General features: G+C 46.9%; 1 protein-coding gene across 4 annotated transcripts in view; it reads right to left on the minus strand.

Moving 5' to 3' along the window:
- Positions 1–22,885, minus strand: part of DIS3L2 (DIS3 like 3'-5' exoribonuclease 2) — a 299,945-nt gene that overhangs the window by 62,695 nt on the left and 214,365 nt on the right. For all 4 annotated transcript variants that reach the window (XM_050963773.1, XM_050963771.1, XM_050963772.1 and 1 more), the window contains one exon: positions 12,649–12,728. In XM_050963773.1, the coding sequence (XP_050819730.1) occupies positions 12,649–12,728 (80 nt within the window). The remainder of the gene's footprint in view (positions 1–12,648; positions 12,729–22,885) is intronic.

Consider the following 22,885-nt stretch of genomic DNA (forward strand, 5'->3'; position numbering starts at 1 on the left):
CACCTTCACTCACTCAACGTAAAAAAAAGTTTTAAGTTCTCCCCTTTCCAGTGTCTGAACTTTACCTTTTGGAAAGCAAGCTTGTTGGGGTTGCGTTTTTCTGCAGGTCTTGTACAGAACTGTGCAGCCTGTTCTCACATACCAAGCAATCACACTGGAAGGTATTTTTAAAAGAGTTAATGCTACTGGTCTCACTACGTGAGGTAGTAATGCTAGTTTGTCTGTATTGCTATTTGTGCCCCAACATGGTCGAGAAACTTTCATTCAGAAGTGGGGTCTCTGTGCCCTACTGCAGTGTCCTGCAAGGACATAATATAGAATAATAAAGACCTCCCAGAACGATGTCTTTTGCAGTTTTATGAAGTTTTACGGAAATGACACAGATTAGATGGAATTTTGATGTATTAAGGGTGGTTCTTGTGCACGAGTGCAATCTGCAGCATATAATGCACTGCACATGGCTTTCAGGCAAGAAATTTAGGGAAGTTCTTCCCTTTAACATGGAGGAGAAGGAAAGGGGAGACTCTCAGGTTGGAAACGGCTCATGGCGTGCAGTTAGACAAAGCAAACTAGATTCAATTTGTTTGGCTAATCTTTGTGGGATGCAACTGACTTGATGCAGGCAGTTGAGAGAGATCTTTTGCCCGTGAGTGAGACTGCAAAGGAACATGAAGCATAAATGCAAGGTGAAGCATCCACTAATGAAATGCCTTGTCCAATATAGAGCTTATGCTATTGCAACACTTTAGCATCCCCACTCCTGCAGGCCACCCTACACGCTACAGCATACCAGACACCCAGCATGCCCACAGGGCAAGAGAGAAGCACAGACAGTGAGAATGAACCTTAAAGACACCCCAGGTGCAACCGACTGAACTGGATGCTGTTCCTGAACATTACACCATGATGCAGGATCCCTGCCATTCCTGCCCCAGTCGACGGGAAGATTGGGGGGGAGTGCTCTGCTGAATAAGCCACTCAGCTGAGGGGTGAGCCGATCAGTCTGAGGGACTCCATAATAAAACGTATTAACGTTTCAAAAGAAAACTGACGCCATCTGAAGACAGTAAGTAACAGACGTGCGGGAAGGGCGGAGAGTAAGGCAGGTGAACCAATGGCTGCTGCAGGTTCAGCACAGGGAGCAGCTCAGGCAGTACTAGCTCTAGGATAGCAGTTCTCAAACTGTAGCAACCCGAGGATCCCCATTTTGATTTAAAAATTTTCACGGACAACCCAAATCCCCCACTCAGCCCCAGGCCCTGCCCCTACTCCACCCCTGTCCCACCTCTTCCTGCCCCCTCCCTCGAGCACACCCCCTCCCCACTCCTCCCCTGCGCCCTGTGAACAGCTGTTCCCCGGCATGCAGGAGGCACTGGGAGGGTTGGGGAGGAGTTGATCTGGGGTCCCACAGACCCCCTGGAGTACCCTCGTGGACCCCAGTTTGAGAAGCACTGGTCTAAGATTCATACAATCTCATATTGCTGCCAAATCGGTCAGCGCAAAACGGTACAGCAGTTGAGTGCTGCAAGCTGCACTTTGAACCAAAACTAGCACCGTGAGCACTGGAGACAAAACAAAGTATGGTAGTGCAACCATGTTCAAAGGCAAGAGCGCTAAACACACTTGTTGATTTGATAATTAAGGCTGAGCTGGTGTAGAAGTGACAGTACTGGGCTCTCCTCCATCACCTTCCATTAGAGCATCTCAGAGTGCTTTACACAGGCTAATAAATTAATCCCACAATGCCCCTGCAACCAAGGGATCATTCCCACTTTACAGATGGAGAAATTGAGCACAGACGGGTCACCCTGCCTGAGGTCACCTAGGAAGTCTGAATAGACGAGAGCTGTTAGCATTGTATGCAGTGGTGAAAGTAGATTTTCATTCTTAGCGGTACAGTACTGACCCCCCCCAACTCGCCTCACAAAAAATTTTCCGCGACTAGAGCCCTGCGCAGATACAAATTTATACCCGCAGATGCGGCTATCTGCATATAGAAATCGGCATCCACTGAACCGCAGGGCTCTCCCGGGAACCGCAGCGGTGAAAGGAGCAGCGCATGAGGCCACTGCTCCCAGGAGCCAGCGCCATGCGCCGGCAGCTCCCCCGGCTTTTCTTGGCAGGTGACCTTTGACATCATGGAGAAAGTGGAGAGCAGGACATTAGCACAAACTGAGAAGGTCACCATCCTGGCTTCTATACATATATTTACCTCCAGTGCAGTCTGCATCTCAGGCCTAAAGAAGCCCCCTTCCAACACCAATTTCAGAAGGCCAGTAACAAGATTTCACCTGGTTTACTATGGGAGTTCTCCTGGGGTCGTAGCATGTTAGAGACTCCAGAGCCAGGGCACAGGAGCTAGGCCAGCTCAGGTCCCCATTTTATGAAAAATCTATTGCAAAACCAAAATAACCTAAACCCACCAAACCAAACCAAAAGCACCTCCTGCAGGGCCGACGTTTTTCTAGCCTGATCTCAGCTCCAAGGGAGTATTTCTGGTAAGTGAAGAAAATCAGCCCAGTCATTTGGGGTACCAGGCTGAAAATGACTTGGTTTTTGAAGAGTTCTCCCTTAACTAGAACTCTTTGCCCCTACCCATTCAGACCTGTGCTGGTCTGCCTCCCTGAGCGCTAGTGCGTGGGACATGGCTGAATGAGAATGTGGCTAGTTACATTTTTATAAGAAGCAGTGTTCCCAGGTGGTATGCACAGACATATATAGTGGAGGAAGTGCTTTTGATTGCTTCCTAGCTTACTGTTAATTAAAAATTATGTAGACAGATCTTCAGTGAATACATATGGAAACAGCATTCTTCTGTGCCTCAGCGATGATTGCAGGTATATTTCTTGTCTTCCTGATAGCTACTGGATACCCAGACTCCTATAGCTAAAGAGCAGGCTTTACATCTCTTCCTAAAGGATTCAGACTGAAGCTATTAAGAGGCTGTGGCTGAACACACAGGGATTTAGCCGTAGCCAACAGTATGTTAAAAGGAACAGGTCACACACATCTGCGCAATATGAAAAAATGGCCTCTCCTGATATTAGAGGACCTGCAGCTCATTGATAGGAGCAGGAAGGAGATTGATATTTTCTTAATCTGATCTCCCAGCATTGTTCAGAGAGATACTGACAGCACAAGAACCATACAACAACTATAACAGTTTTGGACATTCAACCTCATTTCAGCACGAGCAGGAACGTTAGCCAGGATGCGAGGAGAACATCTGAACCTTCATTTGGAGAGTGCCCTGGGATCGTCAGCTTCCACCTGGGCACAGGGTTGGACCATGCCTTGACATCTCTACCCAATGCTATTTCCATGACGACTGTTTACAGTACCCACGACACAGGGAGGTTGTGCGGATTGACTAGTCACCAATTCTATAGCACCTGGAAAAAGAAACCCACTGTTAAGTAGCAGGGTGTCAGATGAGAGGACAGGGCTCTGCCAGGGAATGGATGCACCCTGGAGAGACAAGACTCTGCACACTTATTATCAGGAAGTTTTCAATGCTGACAGATTGGGAAACTAAGCAGTACCCTGGGCAAAGTCCTTTTAAAGAGCCCAGTTTCCTCAGAATGAAACTGCAACAAGGTCTCTTTTGCATGGGAACAGCTACTCCGCTGCCTGCCGCAGAACGCCTCCAGTGACTAAATCTGTTTTGTGGGTTACGTTCTGTAGTCTTGTTTGCTGTAGCATGTACAAAACCAAGCTCATGTCTTATTCAAACAGGATTCCATTTTCTTTGGAGTTTTACAGCGCAACAGCTGGACTAATTCTGCCTGACAATTTAGCATATACTGAAGCTGTGCAGCAGCCAGGACGACCGGTTTACCTTTACATATGGTGGACAGAGTCAATTACTGGCCATGGAGAGTCAACTGTGTCAGAGGTTTACTCTTTGGCTGGTAAAGAATATACATCAGTTTGGGTACAGCCTGGTGCCAACTTAGTAAATGGAAAACAAGAGTCTCTGCATCCCCCGGCAGAACTCCATCCTGCTCAGCCACCTCCTTCCTTAGGGTCTGTCTTCACTGCAGAGCTAATTTGGGTATTTATTCAGGTGCTGTCCCTAAGCCCCCTCCCATCTGAGTCTGGTGGTGCTTTAAACCCAGGCAAGCTGGCCTGGCTGGGTCTATAGGCTACAGGCCTGGCGCTGCTTCCACTCAGGCTGGTAACTCATCCACTCTGCAGTGAGGACTCAGGCTAAATCATTCAGGTGCAGAAAGTCCTCCAAAGCCTTCCCACAATTCCCCCCAGGTGCCTGGAAGCACAGGACAAGTTCTCCAGGAAGAAAATAATAGAACAGCTCAGCTTACCAAAGCACAAAGAACTATGGGATACGCCCCCAGAAGTCTTAGCAATACACACTAGCAAGGGCACAGTAACTATGACATGGCTTTGCAATGTGGCTGCTCTCACCTGGGCTAGGCTAAACCAGGCTGATCACCTGAGGTGACTCTGAAGTGAAGACATCGCCTTAGCTGATTGACTACAACTAGCGAACGCAACGCTGAGGCTTAGAGCCCTAATTTCACTTTGATTCTGAAAGCCAAAAAAGGCATTTAATAAGCTTCAGCCTACCAACTCTTAGTACAAAGCACTTCCTATGTCCAGCACAGGACTTTACAAACATATATGTTAGATGTTTTGCATCATGAAATCCTGGGATATGGTGGTGCTGCAGACCTGGAATTGGATACTGGCATGGGATTGCACGTCCGACATACAAGTTGCAACTCAAGCCAAATTAGAGAAACTGCTATCTAAGCAATTTCCCCAAACTACACCAATTAGAGAAAGATAAAGTGCCATATTTGCTGGCTGCTGACTATGAAATCAAAAACTCTTAGAAAGGCCAGTTAATCTCATTTAAATATGACAATTCAACTAGTGCTGCCTCCGTAGAGTACATGACACTTGGCAACTGTGTGATACCGACCGGTGTTTTAGACCTGTATCCATGCAGCTGCACAGGCAGCAGGGTAGCTGTTTGCACAAATTATGTGCATGGACAGTTCTGAAAGTTTAAACTCAGTACACTGAGCTGAACATAACATCATGAAACTGCCAGCTCACCTGATTTACATCTGACAGGAAAGTGATCCATCCGTGCTAAAGTTCAGCAAGTCTGATAAGTATCTGTCAGGTGAGCTGAAAAAGTCACTGTTGCTGTATCAGCTGGTTTATACGTTACGGCCATATCACTTCTAAGAAGTGACTCTCCTGGTACGCAGGAATAAATACTAAGCAATGATGCTTTGCAAAAGTTCTGACTGCATCATACCAAGGGCAGCCCAGAAAAGCAGCAATAAAAGCAGTGAGCTAATGTGTAAGTGATAAACGACTTTACGTTCAAACAATTCAATTACAATTACAGGCTTGCTCTCCTGATTTAAGTCTTGCTTCATAATTGCCTGTCTTAAATTCACTTTACGGAAAAACTGCAGACGAGAGCTTGGTAACACAAAGAGCATTAGTCACCAGTAGCTTATGAGTGTCAGAACTGGATATACCTTGGCATTTGGAATGCTAGCATCTTCGGCTATGTCATAATGTACCACTCACCATTGTTCTACGTGCAGAAAGGCTAGTCATTTTTTTGTTTCAGTGGGAGACATTTTTCACTTGCTGTCCTAAAGAGCTGGGCAGCATTACACAAAGATGGCCCCATTTCACTGATGCACAAAGTGCTCCCTGTCTAGCTTGTACATCACCTATGTCTGTAAATCTCGTTGGGATCCTTGGAAATGCAAAGTGATCCGTAGACTATCATTGCCTCAGGAAAAGGTCTCTAAGTGTGTTTCTATTTGAGATCCTGTTCTCTTGGGGTTAGAAAGCTACTCCAAAGATAACATACAAAACCCCACCACAAATTCATAATCCTGACACAAATCCAAACCGTGGTGAGGAATTAAAGTGAAATTCATTGGAAAAATGGAAGTTGATATATCGGAGGAAAAGTCATCCATAATGGGAGGGAGAGACCTGGAAAACAGTATAATGCTGAAAGACTGAGGTGATCACGGACAGCACATTAGTTTGGAGTTTGCAATGTGCTATGTAAGCAAAAAACACCACTGCAAATAGGGGGTGCCTGATGGGATGCATCTTGTCACAGACCAACAGCACCTCTCTTTTATGTCTCTGGGTAACAGGGAACCGGGAACACTGCACTCCTTCTGAGAGAGCCTGCCAATTGGAGAGACTTCAGAGGAATAGAAAATACTTAGGAATCTGGACTTACTATGCACAGGCCTTCAGAGAGCAGGATGGTGGATGCCATGTAAGTGCCTGCCTAGATAGACAGATATACATAGAAAACATGTCTGATCTCTATGCTGATTGCAGCAAATACAGGAGACAGTTTTTCTTGCACTTAATTTCTTCCATAGGATCAGCTATAAGCCAAATGATCTCTAGGTTCCGACTACTCTTGTTCTGAGGACAAATTTTCCATGATTTTCCAAAGTCTACTCAACCTCCTTCTTTGGAGTGTCCTCCTCCATGTTGCCAGTCAGTCTCCCATTACAGCTAGAAACACCACCAGCCCTGCTCTTGTGTTGGGGAGAAAGCCTCCTATGGCTGTCCTACTGCATCCCTTGAAAACGGTCAAAACGGGCCTTTTCAGTACAGTGCCACTCTCCACACTGTCATAGCCACGGTGTGGGCGGCTAGGCCCAGTGAGTGAAGCCAGCCTCAGAAAGTTGCGGCCACAGCCCAGGGTCAGAGAGAGTCAGAAGTCAGGCAAGGAAGGAGGGCTGGAGCAGGGCAGGAAGAAAGCAGGAGCAGGGTTGAGGCAAGGCTCGGAGCAAGGTTTGTCAAGCAGCTGGCTGGGGATCTGTCTAGTTCCCCGGCAGGTTAAGCAGTGCGCCTGGAGTAATCAAACAGGGAGCAGGTCTATCCTGTGGGCGCAGGTCCTTCGGTGCTTGGGCCCACAAGGCTCACAGCAGGTCAGCCACTGCCAATTACGGCTGCTGGGACGCAGCAGTCGCCCAGGGAGCAGCAGAGCCGGGTTTCAGACCTGCAGATCCTTACACAAATCCCTGTATTGGGGCGTTGCCATCTCTGTACTTGAAGGGAAAATATTTGCGGTCACAGGCTGCGGCTCAGTTGAAACATTGAGATATCTGCGGTGGTTGCGTGTGGGGGCTGAGAAGAGCCAGTGAAACAAGGGTTTAGGCCAATATGGCCTTGCATCCCCTTACCTCCTGTTACATCCTAGACAGCATGAGAGACTCTCGACGCAATGTGAGGAGAGTCTCAAAGCCTATACTCCACCTCCCTCACCTACAACCCCACCACTGGCTGCAGCCATGCTGTAGCACTGGGAGCAGGGACGCTGTCATTTCTCTGGACATGACTGCTTTTGTGCCTTGAGAGGGCTGATGACGACTCTTCATGGAAGAGCTTTGGTTTTGTGTTAGAGAGGCCGTTAACAAAGGTTACGCTGTCGGCAAGGTTTCTAGCAGCACACTTTTCCTTTTGAAGGCACTCCTAAAACTGGTATCAGAATTCGCCAAACCTCTCTGTGCATCATTAGTTCTGACATGCTGTAAAGAATTAGGTCTAACCTGCCATTCTGTATAGGGACCACAGCACTGTGTCCAATCACTGCATTTTAGATACCATTTCCTCTCTCGCAATCACACCCCCCCTCTAAACCCACAGGACAACAGAGGCTGCTAACCTACAGTAGAAGGTATTTGTGGGACCAGAAAAACATATTGCCTTCATTTGTGCCTGCCCCACAAACCTAAAGGGAGGAGGTTCTTTATAGCACGGAGCCTGGGGAGGTGCCCCCAACTCTGGGAGATGTGCAATGCAGTGCTATGGCATTGGAGGAAGGGGCTACGACAGGAAACGTACAATTTATAAGTGGCAATTGCCGGGTTTTCATGGTCAGAGGAAGAGTAATCAGGCCATACTCCCCTTGACCAGGCGCCCATGTGCACATACACAGAGTATGTTGTTCACCCCGTCCCAATTTCAACCCCCTTCTCAGTTCAGGAGAGCCCAGCACTCCCATTTGTTAACTGGGTCAGTACCATGGCAGAGGCAGGTCTGCTCCCCTTTTGAATAAAAACTATTTATGCCGATTAGGGTGAATTAAACAAGAAGGTTTAAAAAAAGAAACGAAAACTGCCTCCTCCAAGTGAGGCTGCCTGGTTTTTGCTGGCGCCTGGGAGGATGGAGGGAAGGCACTCGGGGTGAACAAGCGTTGAGAAGGAGTTTGACTGACAGCTGGACAGAGGGGAGGGTGAGGGAGAGGTTGTTTTGTGAGCGTGGGAAGCGGGGAGAAGTGGTACTGTTACTTTTGACAATTGCTTATTTCTTGTCTGTCTGGATCTGTCTTGTATTTTAGATTGTAAAATTCTTATGGGCAGGGACTACCTCTAAGTCTGTATTTAGATACTGCCTAGCACAGTAGGGCCTCACCTTAGTTGGGGCATTTAGCTGCTATTAGAATACAAAATAATAATAATAATGGCTTGGAGAGTGTGGAGCAGGCCCCCAGTCCAGCAGGGAGCTGCCTGAGATGGCCAGATCTCTCTTCTTTCTTGGCCCAAAGTATTTAAATTCAGGTTTTCCAAGGTGAAAAGCTGGCGTGTTAAGCTGGCAGTACGCCAGGGCGTCCACAACCACCTGCCTCTTAACTGACCTCCACAACATTGCTTTAACCCAGGGCTATGCTTTAGGACTTTTATTTTACACAAAGGAGCTAACATGTTAATGAAACTATTACAGTTTAAATTGCGAAGCACCAGCCAGATGGGAACCTTCATGGATGAAGTCTCGTATTTGAAACTCAGGGTTCCCTGGAGCTCCGGTTCCAATCCCACTCTGGTGGGTTCAGCCTGTCATCATCTCCGGGAAGCACAGTGAAGTCCTGTGCAGTGTATTGGGGGTGCATAGCTAGGAGTAGAACCTGTCTGTTCTTCATATCCCTTGGTATTCTCATATCCTTGGGGCCTTGCCTTCAACTGCTGTGCCAGGTGCTATGCCCCAGCTGGTTTCCACCATCCCTTCTCAGGAGTGCCGCTCTGTGTGACAATCTCCAAAGCCCTCAGTGTGAAAATATAAGCCACTTGTTTTGGATTCCAGCTTCCCTAACGCATTTTGCCCATAAATATGAAATAATTGTAACTGTCCCCAGTGAATAGGTGATTTATATATAACACACAGCAACTGATCCATAGCCACAGTGCTGAAAGCATGACAATGGAGTAGCAGCTGTAGTGAGGAGTTAATGAAAATTTAACATAATGTTATCTTAAGGGCAACAAATTCCAGTACATCACCCTTGGTGAGAGCCTGCATGGTACTTGCACTTCTAAGTCTAGGTAATTTAGAGAATGTAATTACTTTGATAATTACATTTTAAGGCTAGAGATTTCAAAAATATGACTCCTTTGTTCAGCAAATGCAAGGCCACTATACACTGCTCTCTGCTGCTCCCCTCTGGTCAGAGCAGGGTTAGCCATCTCCAGGAGGGACTTGAAGCAGCATCACAGCATCATGGGTCCCTGCCTGAATGACTGAGAACGTTCACAGAGAACTCAAGAAACAAAGAATTGTGGATACAGACAGAACACCACCTTACAGCACTGAAGGCTCCCGTAAATGGAGGGACCGTTTCCACTTCCCATCTCTAAGCAACTACACGGCAATCAGATTTATTCTGTCCTGTTGCAACTATTTGTTATCATCACTGGTTCCAGGCTCATCCCTTACACTGTGAAGCCAGATGCTCTAGGTCAGCACTTCTCAAACATCATCGCGCTGCGACCCGCTTCTGACAACAAAAATTACTACACGACCTCAAGAAGGGGGACTGAAACTTGAGGCCAAGCCTGAGCCCCGCCGCCCCGGGAGGCAGGAAGCCAAAGCCTGTGGGCTTCAGTCCCGGGTGGTGGGGCTGAAGACGAAACCTGAGCCCCACCACCCAGGGCTGCAGCCTTCGGGCTCTGGCTTCAGCCCCGGGCCTTAGCAAGTCTAACACCAGCCCTGGTGACCTCGTTAAAAAATGGGGTCCTGACCCACAGTTTGAGAACCACTGCTCTAGGCGAGGCCAAGCTACAGGAGACACACTTCCTGCTGTCTGACACCATCACATAGTCACAGAACATTGTCAACATTTCTCTCATGGTCCACAAACACTCAGACATGGTCTACACAAAAATTGCAAAATTTTTACTATGCCAACGCTGTTAAAGTAATCTAGGCTTCCTGGTGGGGACGTAGTTATACCAGTATACAAGAGTTGCTCCTGGTATAGCTTGCTCCTTATCAGCTGTGTGTAGACCAGGCATAAAAGTCTTCACTTTGAAACCACAAAGGGAAGATTGTGACCATCATGTTAAAACTGTAGATAATAGCCCAAGAAAAGAGGTAAGCTTTGAGAACCAGGGGTTTTTCCTCCTAGCATGACTGACCGGGCTGGCAAGGAAGGAGAAAATGAGACCAATACAAATGCTTGTCCATTTTACTGTCAGTTAATCCAATGTAAAATCTCTTGCTGTTAACCAAGGCACAGAGCACACGAAGTTACCATACTCTGCCACCATCACTACTGGACAGCACAAAAGTAGCTCTCCTTAGAACTGAGCTTACATTCTGATAAAGGAGCATCTTACTGGCAAGAAAACGGAAGCCGTATCACATGCACAGAGACTTATTACTAAGCTTGAAAGACCTACTTTTTCTCCATGTTCCAATATATTTTGCAAGTATTCTCCATCCTCCTGGTCTGCATGTACTGGGCCAAGAGGGATAAACATCCTCTTATAATACAAAATGATCCCTGATAACTCATATGTTATGGCTCTCCTTACAAAATGGAAATCTTGACCCTCGCCCACTGTGACTGGTTAAATGACCTTTGCAGTACAGAACTAGGACCACCTGGGATAGAACTGGAAGAAATATTTTATCTGGGGCCATCTGAAACAATTACACTAGGTCTGGCTATAGATCTCGCATCGGTGGCTACACAACCAGTCCTGGCTATCATGTTTTATGTGGTCATAGCGGGTAGCAGCCTGGGGGTCTCAGATGCCAAACCTGCCAGAAATACAGGTCATAACCATACAGCTATGAATCAATAGTGTTCAACATATTTTAGTTACTTTGTTTCTCACTCAACCCTTCAACACATCTGAATCTGTTTTTACTCAGACCGGCAAAGTGGCTAAAAGAAAGAAGCTTTTCGAACTGAAATGCTATTGGCCTAAGATTTTAAAGAAAAGAGCCCCACGGTCCCAGAAGTTTCTTAAAACAATGGCACAAGTGCGCACAAAAGTGTATGGAGAGGAGGCAGAAAATAGGGCTGCTGATTTTCAAGATATATGCCACACAACTAGATGTGCTGGATCTATAAATATCCTTAAAAAACCCAAGCCACCCAACAGGTCTAATGGTTCATGTGTTCCCCACCGCCCATTGTGTGCAATCCCCTCCTACAAGCTTGTAAAACAAACATTCTTTCCCTGTGGATCTGATCCCATTGCGTTTAACCAGCACGTTTCCCTATTTTTCCAGTGGAGCTGTTGTTACTGACTCTTTGTATTTATACTTCCTGGGCTGAGCTGTTTAGTGGATAGTTTTGTGCACAGGCCTTGTAAACTGCTGCTCCAGAGATGGAAGGAGGGTGGGGGTGACACTTTGTTCCTCTTTCAGAAAAATAACCCTCCTTTAAATAAATGCACACACACATCCATAAAAGGGTTTGCTGCCTAAAAAGAGATTGATTTTGTTTTAAATGATACTTGAGCAATTGTTCTCCTGATCCTTTCAAGGCGGTCCAAAAGTGGGCTAAACTCCTGAATGGATTGCCCTTTAACAATCCTCTATACTCCCTTCTTCTAAGTTAAGCTTCTAAATTTGGAGAAAAATACAACTCCTGGGTGGGGGTGACAAACTGTGAATTTCTGATACCCTGGTATTCATGACAACTTACCCAGCACGACAACAGAAACATCCTAACCTGGATTGCTGCTGTCAATTCGATCATCAGAATGTGATTTGAAATAAAAACGCCTCAGGTGCCAACTCACTACAGCAGCCAGTAAAAATATGCAGGAATACCTAGGAATTGAGGAGACTCTGCTCCCGTTTGGATATCATGAGGTGTCTTGTAAAAACAGAGTGCATGGTTACACTTGGATTTCAGGGAGGACAATGGCAAGCCACAAAGTGAATCTGCACGTGCGTTTGAGCAGAGCAAGAGCAAGGTGGTGGGAAGGAGATGAGGCGTTACCTCCATGCCATCAGAATCACCCCACCCCAGCAAAGTATCCAGAACTTCAGAGCAAACACTCCTTAACTGGAGAGCACAGGGCAGATTTTCGAGCATGCCCAGCAGCTGTTAGCAGCTATGTAGATAACTGCAGATCTGAGAATGTGGGTGCTGTGCACTTTGGAAGATCTGGCCTCACTTTTGCCTGACACATTTGTGCATGAGGCCTCTACAAGTCACTCTCCATCTTAGGGCTAGGCTTAAAGCTACTGTAATCTACATTTAAATAGTACAAGCAGTTCTGATCCTTCTGTCAATGAAAGGGAATGTGGGGCATGTGAACAGTGACATTTTCCTTTCGGTGCCCCTTCCTATCTGCCCTGTGTGCAATCATCTGCGGGACTTACTTGTTGCTGTCCCGATACTGATAGATATAACAGCCTTGAGGCATCCCGCTTTCCTTGTCCAATGTAAACGAGAGCTTCAGCTGCAAAGGGGGAAAAAAAGAAAAGAAAAGAAAAGCACATTTAGGCCGAGTTCTCACTCACTACAGCAACTTCATGAAAGACTTGTGGGAGAAAGCAAGCTCACCAAGACTGACACGCAAACACTGTGGCCTGGAATATAACATGGGGTTCCAAACCTCAGCGAAAAGTCACATGCATTGCAGAAAAGCTCTCTCTTTTTCCACCCTTTGTTACTATAAAGTGTTTGTGGTTCCTCTGAAATGTATGGGTCATAACGGTTCACCCCTCCAAACCCACCCACACACACATCCCTTCACCAAAGCTATTGCGGTTCTCCTCAGACACTAAAGAAATGAGTGTTCTCCATCAGCAGCTGTAGTTCCCACGAGCCTCTTTCTCTGAAAGCCTTCCCGGCTTCATTTCATTCCTCCAGTGCATTAGAACAGAGGAGAAACCACAGAGGGAAAGGTGACAGATTTTTCCTTCTGGGCAGAGTTATTAAAGAGCTGTTAGGAGGGTTTGTAGTTTGGACCAGTGTCCAGCAGGAGGCTAGGATGTGACCTGGAACGCTGCTTCCATTGCAAGTCCAAGATGGGATTCGGTAAGAGTTTTAAGATTTCATATGTAACCTAGTTCAGTTTTATTTAAGGGGGAAAAAACGAATCCTGTTTCGACAGCAGTCGGAACAAAAGGAGTTCTGCAGGGAGAACTGATTAGTGAGAATGTCTCTACAACCTAAGCTACCAGAAAGCAGAATGGGGCTGACCTTTCAAATACGGAGGTGTGGCTTCAGCTGTCCGGGGGTCCCTCTTGATCGAAGTGGAGGCGGCTCTGATCAAGAGGAATCATCACATGCTATACCCAAGAGGTGGGTGGCAGCATTCGGCTCTATTTACAACAGTTAGGTGCAGCCCTCATGCTCCTGGCAAATCACACGTGTTTCCCCAGCCCGGCAAAGTTTGGAGACCCCGATGTGTATTGTGCACTGTGGACAGAACAGGCAGTGTACTTTGGAGAAAGCAGTGATGGTATTTATGTACCAGGGCCCAGATTTTTAAAAGGTATTTGGGCACCAAACTCCCACTGAAACCAATAGGAATTTGGTGCGTAACTATGTTTAGAAATCTAATCCCAGGTAGGGCTGCTTTAGTTTTGAACTAAGGTGAACGAAGTAATATTAAAGAAAGGGGCCCATGAACACCTGGATGCTGAAGGACACTTGAAATGAATTGGGGAGCCCATCTCTTTTATAGAGGCTTGACCCACAGAATCTGAAGTGAGTGGGTCTGTTCTTTTTAAATGCAGGGAGATGAAGAGCCCACTGCTAAGCCACTGCATTTATTTACAAATTCCTCTGGCTTATGAACTCCAAGGAAACTGCTAACGGAAATTAACTGCCTATTAGGGAGAAAACACTGTAATAAATCATTTTTTACCAGTAGACTGTTAACACAACCGATGTTCTGGATCATTAGCTGTTGTACAGATTTTTCCTTCTCGACAGGATAACGAATACAAAGTAACACAGTGTGCTCTTGCACAAATAAAACTGAAGCTGCTGAAAACTCAGTCATCACTGATCCTGAATAGAGAATTAAATACAAGGCTGAGATCTAATCCACCAGAACTGCTGCATGTCTTGCAGTTCCCTGCCAGGTGACTGAAATACACTCCCCCTCAGTTATTTACTGTGCACATCGCTATCCCATGCACACTCCTTGGACTTACCGGTAAATAAACACATCCTTATTTTGTGTCAATCCAGGTAATAAGTGCCACAAGAACATAAGAAAAGCCACACTGGGTTAGACCAAAGGTCCATCTAAGACCAGCATCCTGTTTTCTGACAGTGGCCAGCGACAGGTGCCCCAGAAGGAATGAACAGAACAGGTCATCATCAAGTGTTCCATCCACTCTTGCCCATTCCCAGCTTCTGGCAAACAGCGGCTAGGGACACTATTCCTGCCCATCCTGGTTAATAGCCACTGATGGACGAAATGCCATGTTCCATATACTCCTATTTCCTGTGAGTAGCTACCTTCTTAGGGACACAGTTATCTTACTTCTAGTAGCAAATTTCTAAGACTCACCTGTGGAACAACTAGAGCGTAGTGGACTGAGTAAGGAGTTGGGAGCTGCCAGATGAGAAATGGCCGGTTTAACCAAACCTTTCCGGCCTTTGTAAAACATTTAGGCCCTGGGGGAATCCATATCCTGAGCCAAACTAATACCAGCTCTCCCTGGCCACACAAACCCTGGAGAATCTGGAAAAGAGGCAATAAATCACATTTCAGGTTTATACTAAGGGAATACAGCAAGGTGCAAAACTGTACGTCTGATTTCAATCAGCCTTGACAAACCAAATCCAACGGGCACTCACTGACACCGTTATGAAGTCTGTCCATGTTAGCCTTGGACCGACTGCCATGAGAACTAAACTACCCTCAGGGCTCACATGTTGCCCTGTCACGATTCTGGCAAACTAAATCAGCCTCTCTAGTGCTGCACAACTAACCTCCTTTTCTCCAGCAAGACGCACTGCCGGGAACAGGCTCCACTCACAGAGACAAGGAAGGAAGAGAAGAGAAAAGTTTGGGAAAAGAAACCACCTTGTTTTCCTGGGACACAGACAGACACACAGATTTCTGGTCACTCCAGGGGAAAGCCAGCGGCTAACTACGCTACCAGGTATGGGGGAGAGCCCTAGACAGTCCAAGCCAGCAGTTGTAGGAGTGCACCCCAGTGCGTGGGGGTGCTGCGTCAAGGGGGACCTCCCTAACCTGGCCAGGACAGGCTAAGTATGGCGATATGCATTTAGGCTTTTGTTACGTTTAACCCTTTCCTCTCTGCTTCTGGTGTTACTGTGACTAAATAACGGATACTCTTTGGAAGAAGCTGTTCTCTGTCACTGCATTTCCCAGCTGGTCGGAGCTCCCAGAGAGGACTCTGCACCAGGAGCCCCGCTCAGCTGGAGGCGATATTGTTAGACAATGGGGGGTGCTGTAATCCAGTCATCCAGACAGAAGTGGAGTGGATTGCGGGATTCCACTCTGAGAGAAGTGCAGTCACTTGAAAGAAATGCCCAGAGAGAGAGATCCCAGGTACCCACAGCTCACCCCTTAGCCAGAACAGCTGATGGTAGATGCATGCTAAAGCAGGCATGGAAAGAGAATGGCTCCTCCGCTGACCTCTTGCAGCAGCACTTGCTAGAGGCTAGAATGCAGCAGTAGCCAAACAAGGAGCATTGTCAGAGGGCAGAGAGAGAGGATAAGGGCCAGGCTGCTCTGCACTTTCCAGGTGGTCACCACTGCCAACAACAAGGGCCGTGTCTACTTCTGCATCTGTAGCAATAATGCTCTGGCCAAGCCCTTGATGGGGAGTTGTGTGCGAGCATAAGGGGGGTTCACACTGGATTCTGGCTAAGTTCTGGTGTTTGTGGGGGAGTAGGCGTGGGCAGAAAGCCAAAAATAAGACTGGAGAAAAGCTAAGAGATTCAACAGGGCTAGAAGAACCAGCTGAGCACTGTGGGATGCAAACTGTCTCAAAAATTGTGTGCGAGTATAGCCTTAGTGGACTGCATTATGCTGCTCATGAGGACATCAATGCTGGATTACTGGCTTTCCATCTCCATTTAAATCATTCTAAAGAGACAAATCTATAACAGGAGGCAGGAGCACAAACCCCGCTGACTTTTAGTGGGAGATCGTATCAGACAGTCCCATCAACTTCCAGTGGGACTCGTGCTTCCAGTCATGTAGGTGCTTCTGAAAATCCCACCTGTACGTCTTTAGCTCTTCTCACCGCTACAGCAAATCTACAAGTACTTCCTAACGCACGCCTCAGAGAACCAGCTGCATGAACTATGTCTGCTCATGCAGACTCAGACACAGACTGTCAGAGTAAAATAGCCAACAATGTGGGAGAGGGCTTAGTTTAGAGCAGAGTTGGACTTTTGATACCTCCACTTACGTATATAATTCAGCGGACATGCCAAAATAGCTCACAAAATCCACCTAGAGTATCAGAGTACCTATTTCTCAGACTGGCAAACTGAAGCACTGGTAAACCAAGTTCAGTGACTTGCCCAACGACACAGAGAGGCAGTGGCAGAGTTGGAAATAAAACTCACACATCCTTTCTTCTAGTCCCTATGAAGATCCCTGACCACCAGACAACACCATCCTTACTGTTTCATCCTATATAACCATCTTCTCCATTCACTCCTGCCCAAAACCCATTAACTAAATAGTAGGAATTCTATTGATTAACTGAATTAAGAAAGTCAAATGGGAAGTTGGGGGGATTCACTAGTACAGTAAATTTCCCTGAGCAGTTTATCTGCATTATCATTCATCCCATTCGATTTGCTCCACAACTGCAGAGATGTCACTGGACATTCACAGTACAGAACCCAAACGAGCTGTTGCAATGCCTCCACTCTTTGTCCATTTGACAGCATTGCTCAAACAGCCGCGGCTCTCTGAATCTGCTCCCCCCATCCCGCTCCTCGTCAGCACCCAGAGATTTGCAGCGCAACCGACGAACAAATGGACACAAAACACAGAAAGGCCACCCATCTCCAAATAAAAGCCTGCTGACTTTGTGCTGGGGGGAATGTTTCCTACAAGTTCAGTGCGACCCTGTCATGGTGACCAAGACCTCTTCACAGCAGGCTATTTCTGGATTACGCATTTTCAATCTCTTGGTTTTATCACATGCCTTCCGGCGCACTGGGGGAAGGAGGAGAGCATTAGCAAATGTCTCACCCTTCTGTGTTCTTGTGCGATTTGGCTTGCACTGCCCCCTTCAGCTAGCACACCCTTGAAATCCATGGACTAATAAAGAACCGTGTCCAGTTCAATCGCTCTCCACACAAAGAAACCCTCTTCCCGCCATGTGGGCGAATTCCGTGAGAAAGAGAGCTGGAATGTGCCATTACTGAGAACAGAAACTTACCTATCAAACTAGCCTCATCAATAATGAAGATGTCGGAGGGGTAGGGAGGTATGTGAATAAGAGCTGTCAGAAACAATTGTAAGCCCCAGACAAAAGTCAAGCGGTGGTTCATAGAAGCCAGAGATGGATGAGATCTAGCTGATCAACACCATTCTCCACAGAGGCACATCACACTGATTCTGAACCACCTAGCCCACTCTATCTCTGCAAAACCCACTTGTGCAACACCACAGCTCCCTGGATTGTTAAATACTCCCCTGCTCTCTATTTCTGTCATCCTGGAGGGGAAAACAGTCAGTGCAGAAAGGGGATGTTCTTCGATTCCTGCACTGCCTTCCATCAGAAGATCTCAAAACGCCATATAAATGATTAAAGCCTCAACGTGCATCCCAGGCCAGAAAGGATTAGAACAAAGAGCAGGAGGAAGATAAGTTCAGGCAGAGACAAGAACAGAGTTCTGCACTTCAACGAGAGGCAGTGCTGCCCAATGGACAGGGCAATGGACTGAGATTAAGGAGAGCTGGGTACGACTGGGTCCTGGGGCTCTGCTGTTGGCCTTGAGGAAGTCACTTCCCTCCATGCACTTGTTGTCTGACCTGTGAAACGGGAAAGTGATACTCACCCTCTTTGCAAAGTGCTTGGAGATGGAGGGCTGAAAAGCTTATACAAAGGCTAGGTTTTATTATTATTTTACAACTCCACGTTCCCAGCTCTCACCCTGCCCCCCCGAATTGTCTGCTCTCCACTCACAGGCAGGGCAGGGGCATTTTCTCTTGGACCAACGACTTCCAGTTCTTCCTACTGCCCACCCAGACAGGCATCCCTCCAGCATTCTGGGCAGGGACTGCTTCTATCTGCACCGTTACAAAGTTCAGCACAACGGGGACCCCGGGTCCTGACTGGGGCATTTGGGTGCTGCAATACTGGAGCTGTGTATTAACGGGCAGCGTGACTCTTCTGTTCACACCATCCATATGGGGGACCACTCCCTCTAGTGCACTAGCAGAACCTGGCAGAAACAAAGCTGAATTCATGGGGATGGGGGGATATCAGCTCCTGTTTTCAGGCAGGTTCCTGACTCATTCCAATTTGCTCACACAGGGGAATTCGCTCCTGTACTGAAGCCCCTTTGCACCAGAGAGGGAACAGGCCTCCCCAGGGGATGCTCACGGTGCAGTAGACCCATTGATGGAGTCTCAAAGCTGGCTTTGCCAGCTCCACACCTGGCTACAGGCAGGTGAGGGCCGCTGAAGGTGTAGGGGGCCTTGCGGTCTGGTGGTTCTGTGCCACTGTAGGGGCCCACAAGGGTCTTTGGAGGAAGAGCATAATTCGGGGTCCCCTATCCCCCGCCAGGAGCTTTCCCTTTGTCCCTGGCCCAAAGACCCCACGACTCGCTGTGGTTTTGACAATTCAGCCAGCAGCTGTCCCCATTTTTAAGCAAAAGGTTTAGACTTGCAGCAACTACAAGCCCAGGCATGTGACAGAGCCAGACAGCTCAAATCAGGATTAAGTGTTAGGAAGGAGCAGCCTTCCGGCTTCTGACACTTTGCCAGGACCTATATTGCCTTGACTGGGCGAATGTTTGCACCCCTTGAGAAATGGTTTGGCTTGGTTCCTCTTTGTTCCCAGTCCTTGGCTCTCACCAGAGACCTTCTGTCATCTGACAGAGTGGGGAGGTTTTCAGATGCACACCCCACACCAAAGATGTAGTATCAATTCAGCTTAAATAAGCAGGTCAAACGTTTCAAGTTTCCCAGCCCTGGAGCAATTTACGGGGCAGATTCTGCCACGCTTAGTTCCATTGAGTAGGAGCCTAGTTTGCAAGCAGCTCCATTGCAATCGGTGGGGATGCTCAGGATTCCCCTGAGCGAGAGCCTGAGGAGCAGAACGTGGTCTGAAAGGCACAGAAACGTCATGGATTCGAAGGTTCTGTGAAAAAGAACAGAACAGAGTCTCCCGAACGTTTTGGCTCGTGATCAATTCTGCCAGCGTTGCCGCTGCATGTCCCTCCCTGGGCCTTGCTTTTATCAACAAGAAAGAGGTGACTTCAGTATTGCCCTGTTATCAGGTAAGTCCAAGATCTGGTACTGAACCTCTCTCTAGGAACAAAGGTTTCTCACTCTAAGACAAGCTCCAGAGAGTTTTTTGTGAACAAGCAGGTTTTGATGCCCCGCCCAAGCTTCAGTTTTGACCTGGAAAAAAAGCCCTGAAGTCCTGACACTCCACTTTTCAAACCACAAAAAATGAGCCTTGCTCCAGTAACGTAATTGTGGAGCTTTCTGGCACCTTGTCCTTTAAAAATACATCCATCTGCCTGCACACAGGGCCATCAAACTCAATCTCGTTCAGAATGGATTTCTCAATTCATCAGAGCTGGAAAGTCTGTAGTGATGCTGGCCGGTCAGACTGAACGATCCCTAAAAGAAGCGCAGTCTGTAAACCTCACAGCTGTGTTTTCACTTAAAGAAACTTACATTGAATGCGGTGCATCTCCTCTCTCCAGAGTGCTTTCCTACTGCACTGCAGTTAGAAACTTCAGGAGAGTGATCTCTAGCAGAGATTCTGCTTCGCTCAGGTTGTGCCTTTCTCCTGAAGCCCTTAAGGCGGCCAGAACGTGTCTAGTAAGAGAGTGATCGAAGGACCCTAGCCAGGAAAGCTCGTTGCGAGATCAATGGCCTTTACGAGGCCCTTCTTTGTGCCTTTAAGGAAAGGGGGCACCCCTGACCAAGCTCAGAGTCCAGGGACAGATTTGCTGTTCCGCAGGCCTTGGGTGCTCACCTCACGTTTGCCCTTTTGCCTCTTCAAGCAAACCCCCATAGTTTTCAGTCGTCCCCATTCGCCTACATTTCTAGTTGACATTCACAGAGAGAAACACGAAGCACAGGTATTTCTGCATCTGTGCTCACAGTCCTGCTTTCCTGTTTCTTCCTGCAAGGCATGGATGGAAGCAGGACAGTGAACCAGTCCCTGCCATCAGCCCCTCAGACAGGAGGAGGGAGAGAGGGCGTTTGCCACGACTCGCTCCTACTCCCAACCCCACACATAAATAAAGCCACCCACCACCGAAATCTTAGCAACACTGAGCCCATCAGCCAAAATACAAAGCAGGAACAGGAAGGAATGAGCAACTGTTGAAACCAAACAATCAAAGGAACCTAGAACAAGCTAACTTTTTCGCAGGACAAAGGCATTCAGAAGTGGCTGCTTGTAAAATGACAGATCCCAATCACAAGTATCCAACAGAAAAAACCCCAGGCCAAGCCCTTCATTTATGATGCAGAGACGTGACTTAGGACAAATAAACCACAGAACAAAGTTTTTGATTTATTTTAAAAGTTCATTTCCTTTTCATTCACAAACCTGTATTCAAAGCCTTGATACCTTCAGTGGGGTAAAGGTTCCTTCCTACTCACTTCTGCCTACAAAGGGCTCAAAAAGCACAATTAGCCTTGGGTTTTATTTGTTTTGCATCATTCAGCCATTTCAGGTGCCACCATCACATCCTGTGTCTATGGACCTGAGCCAAGGAGTTACAGGCTACAGAGATTCATTCACACCTGGACAAAGGGGCAACCCTTGAAATCCAATCCACTGTCTGAAAGGAGTTTTAATCACTTCCTGGTATTGCTTCTGCTCCTGTCCCAAGCCCTTCTGCCAATGCTTGTAGTTTAACAAATTGCAGTGAAGCATCTTTCCTCTCTCCAGTTGCTGTGTGAAAAGCCCATAGAAATGGGGTCCTTCGATCTCTCTTTCCCACAAAAGCTCATGCTCCAATACATCTGTTAGTCTATAAGGTGTCACAGGACTCTGTTGCTTTTTACAATAAGAGCATAACATCCCTAGGAAATGCCACATTTAAAAAAAAAAAAAGGCTGGCACTAACGAGATGCACGTCCAACTTCACTCCTCGATCCTTTTGCTTTTCTTACATCCTGTCCCCTTGCCTTTGTTTAAGGCATTCCCCGATCTTCAGGGCAGGGAAAGGAACTAGCCTTCTTGCCAGTCTGTACTGCATCTCATACGCCACTGTTGCTGCTAACTGATAAAACATAATAGGAGCGATTGATTTGACTTTTAATCTATGTCAAATTCTGTGGCGAGAGGCACTTGAAGAGCCCTGTGCAAAGCTCCTCTATTATGGTTTTTGCAGGTGATGGGTGGAGCTTGACAGGTAGGGATTTTTTCTGTGTATTGTGTGTGGCTGAAGGTGGTGGGGTGGACTTTGCTGTTCCTGTTATTTGACACAATCATAACCGACATTTGTATTTTCCAGGGGCCGAGAATGAACGGATAGGCAGGTTCTATACATTCAAGCGTTTAAATCGGGCCCCCAATGTAACCCTGGCATTATGAACAGTTTTTGTTTCTCCTTAATGTGCTCATTAGTGACCACTGGTGCAGGGAGGATACAGGGCGTGAATGGACCTAGGGTCTGATCAAATAAGGCAAATCCTATTTTCTTAGGTTTGTTCATGTTAACTGTTTTCCACTGCTAAGATGTTAATGAAGCTCACAGATCAGTCTGGAATCCAGGCACTGTCTCATGCCTTAGAGACATTTGTGGAGTTACATCTGAAGACAGATCAAAGCTCATTATTTTCCATCCAAGAGATAAAGACATGAAAACATGGACAGTGCTGTACTGACATGATAAGGGCTCTGCCAAGTAACAAACACAATCACAACAGCCTTTCTAAATTGTTTTTTGCTGACCATTAAACTGGAGTTGGAAATATTCCCTATTTATAAAAATACCCTATTTATAATGCACACTAATTTCTGTTTAAATTCCATCCCACTCTTTTACAGACACTGGGGAATACGGTGTGAAATGTCTAGAGTCCCTGGAGCCATAAAGTCCAGATTCCAGCATGGCTTACTCAACCTTTCATCCTTCCCAGATCGATATTTTGAATACCATGCACCTTATTGTATGGGGTTGTTATGAACTGTGAGGACCTGTCTTCTCTGCGTGATCACAGACAACATAACACTTTTCACAAGATTGCAGGGTGTGGTCCTTCTGACACTGCTGTAACAGTACGCTAGATGCCAGACTGGCTTCGGTGTTCCATTCTACAAGGGCTGCATTTCAGCAATGAAGCAATGTCTCCATGTACTTATTTGAAAGGGGCTCTGGGATCCTTCAGTAGGAAAAGGTGCAATAAAAAAAAAAAAGTAAGGCGGTATTTTTATATGGCCAAAACAATGTCTGAACCTG

Source organism: Gopherus flavomarginatus, chromosome 8 (assembly GCF_025201925.1).
Source record: "Gopherus flavomarginatus isolate rGopFla2 chromosome 8, rGopFla2.mat.asm, whole genome shotgun sequence".
NCBI classification, from domain to species: domain Eukaryota; kingdom Metazoa; phylum Chordata; order Testudines; family Testudinidae; genus Gopherus; species Gopherus flavomarginatus.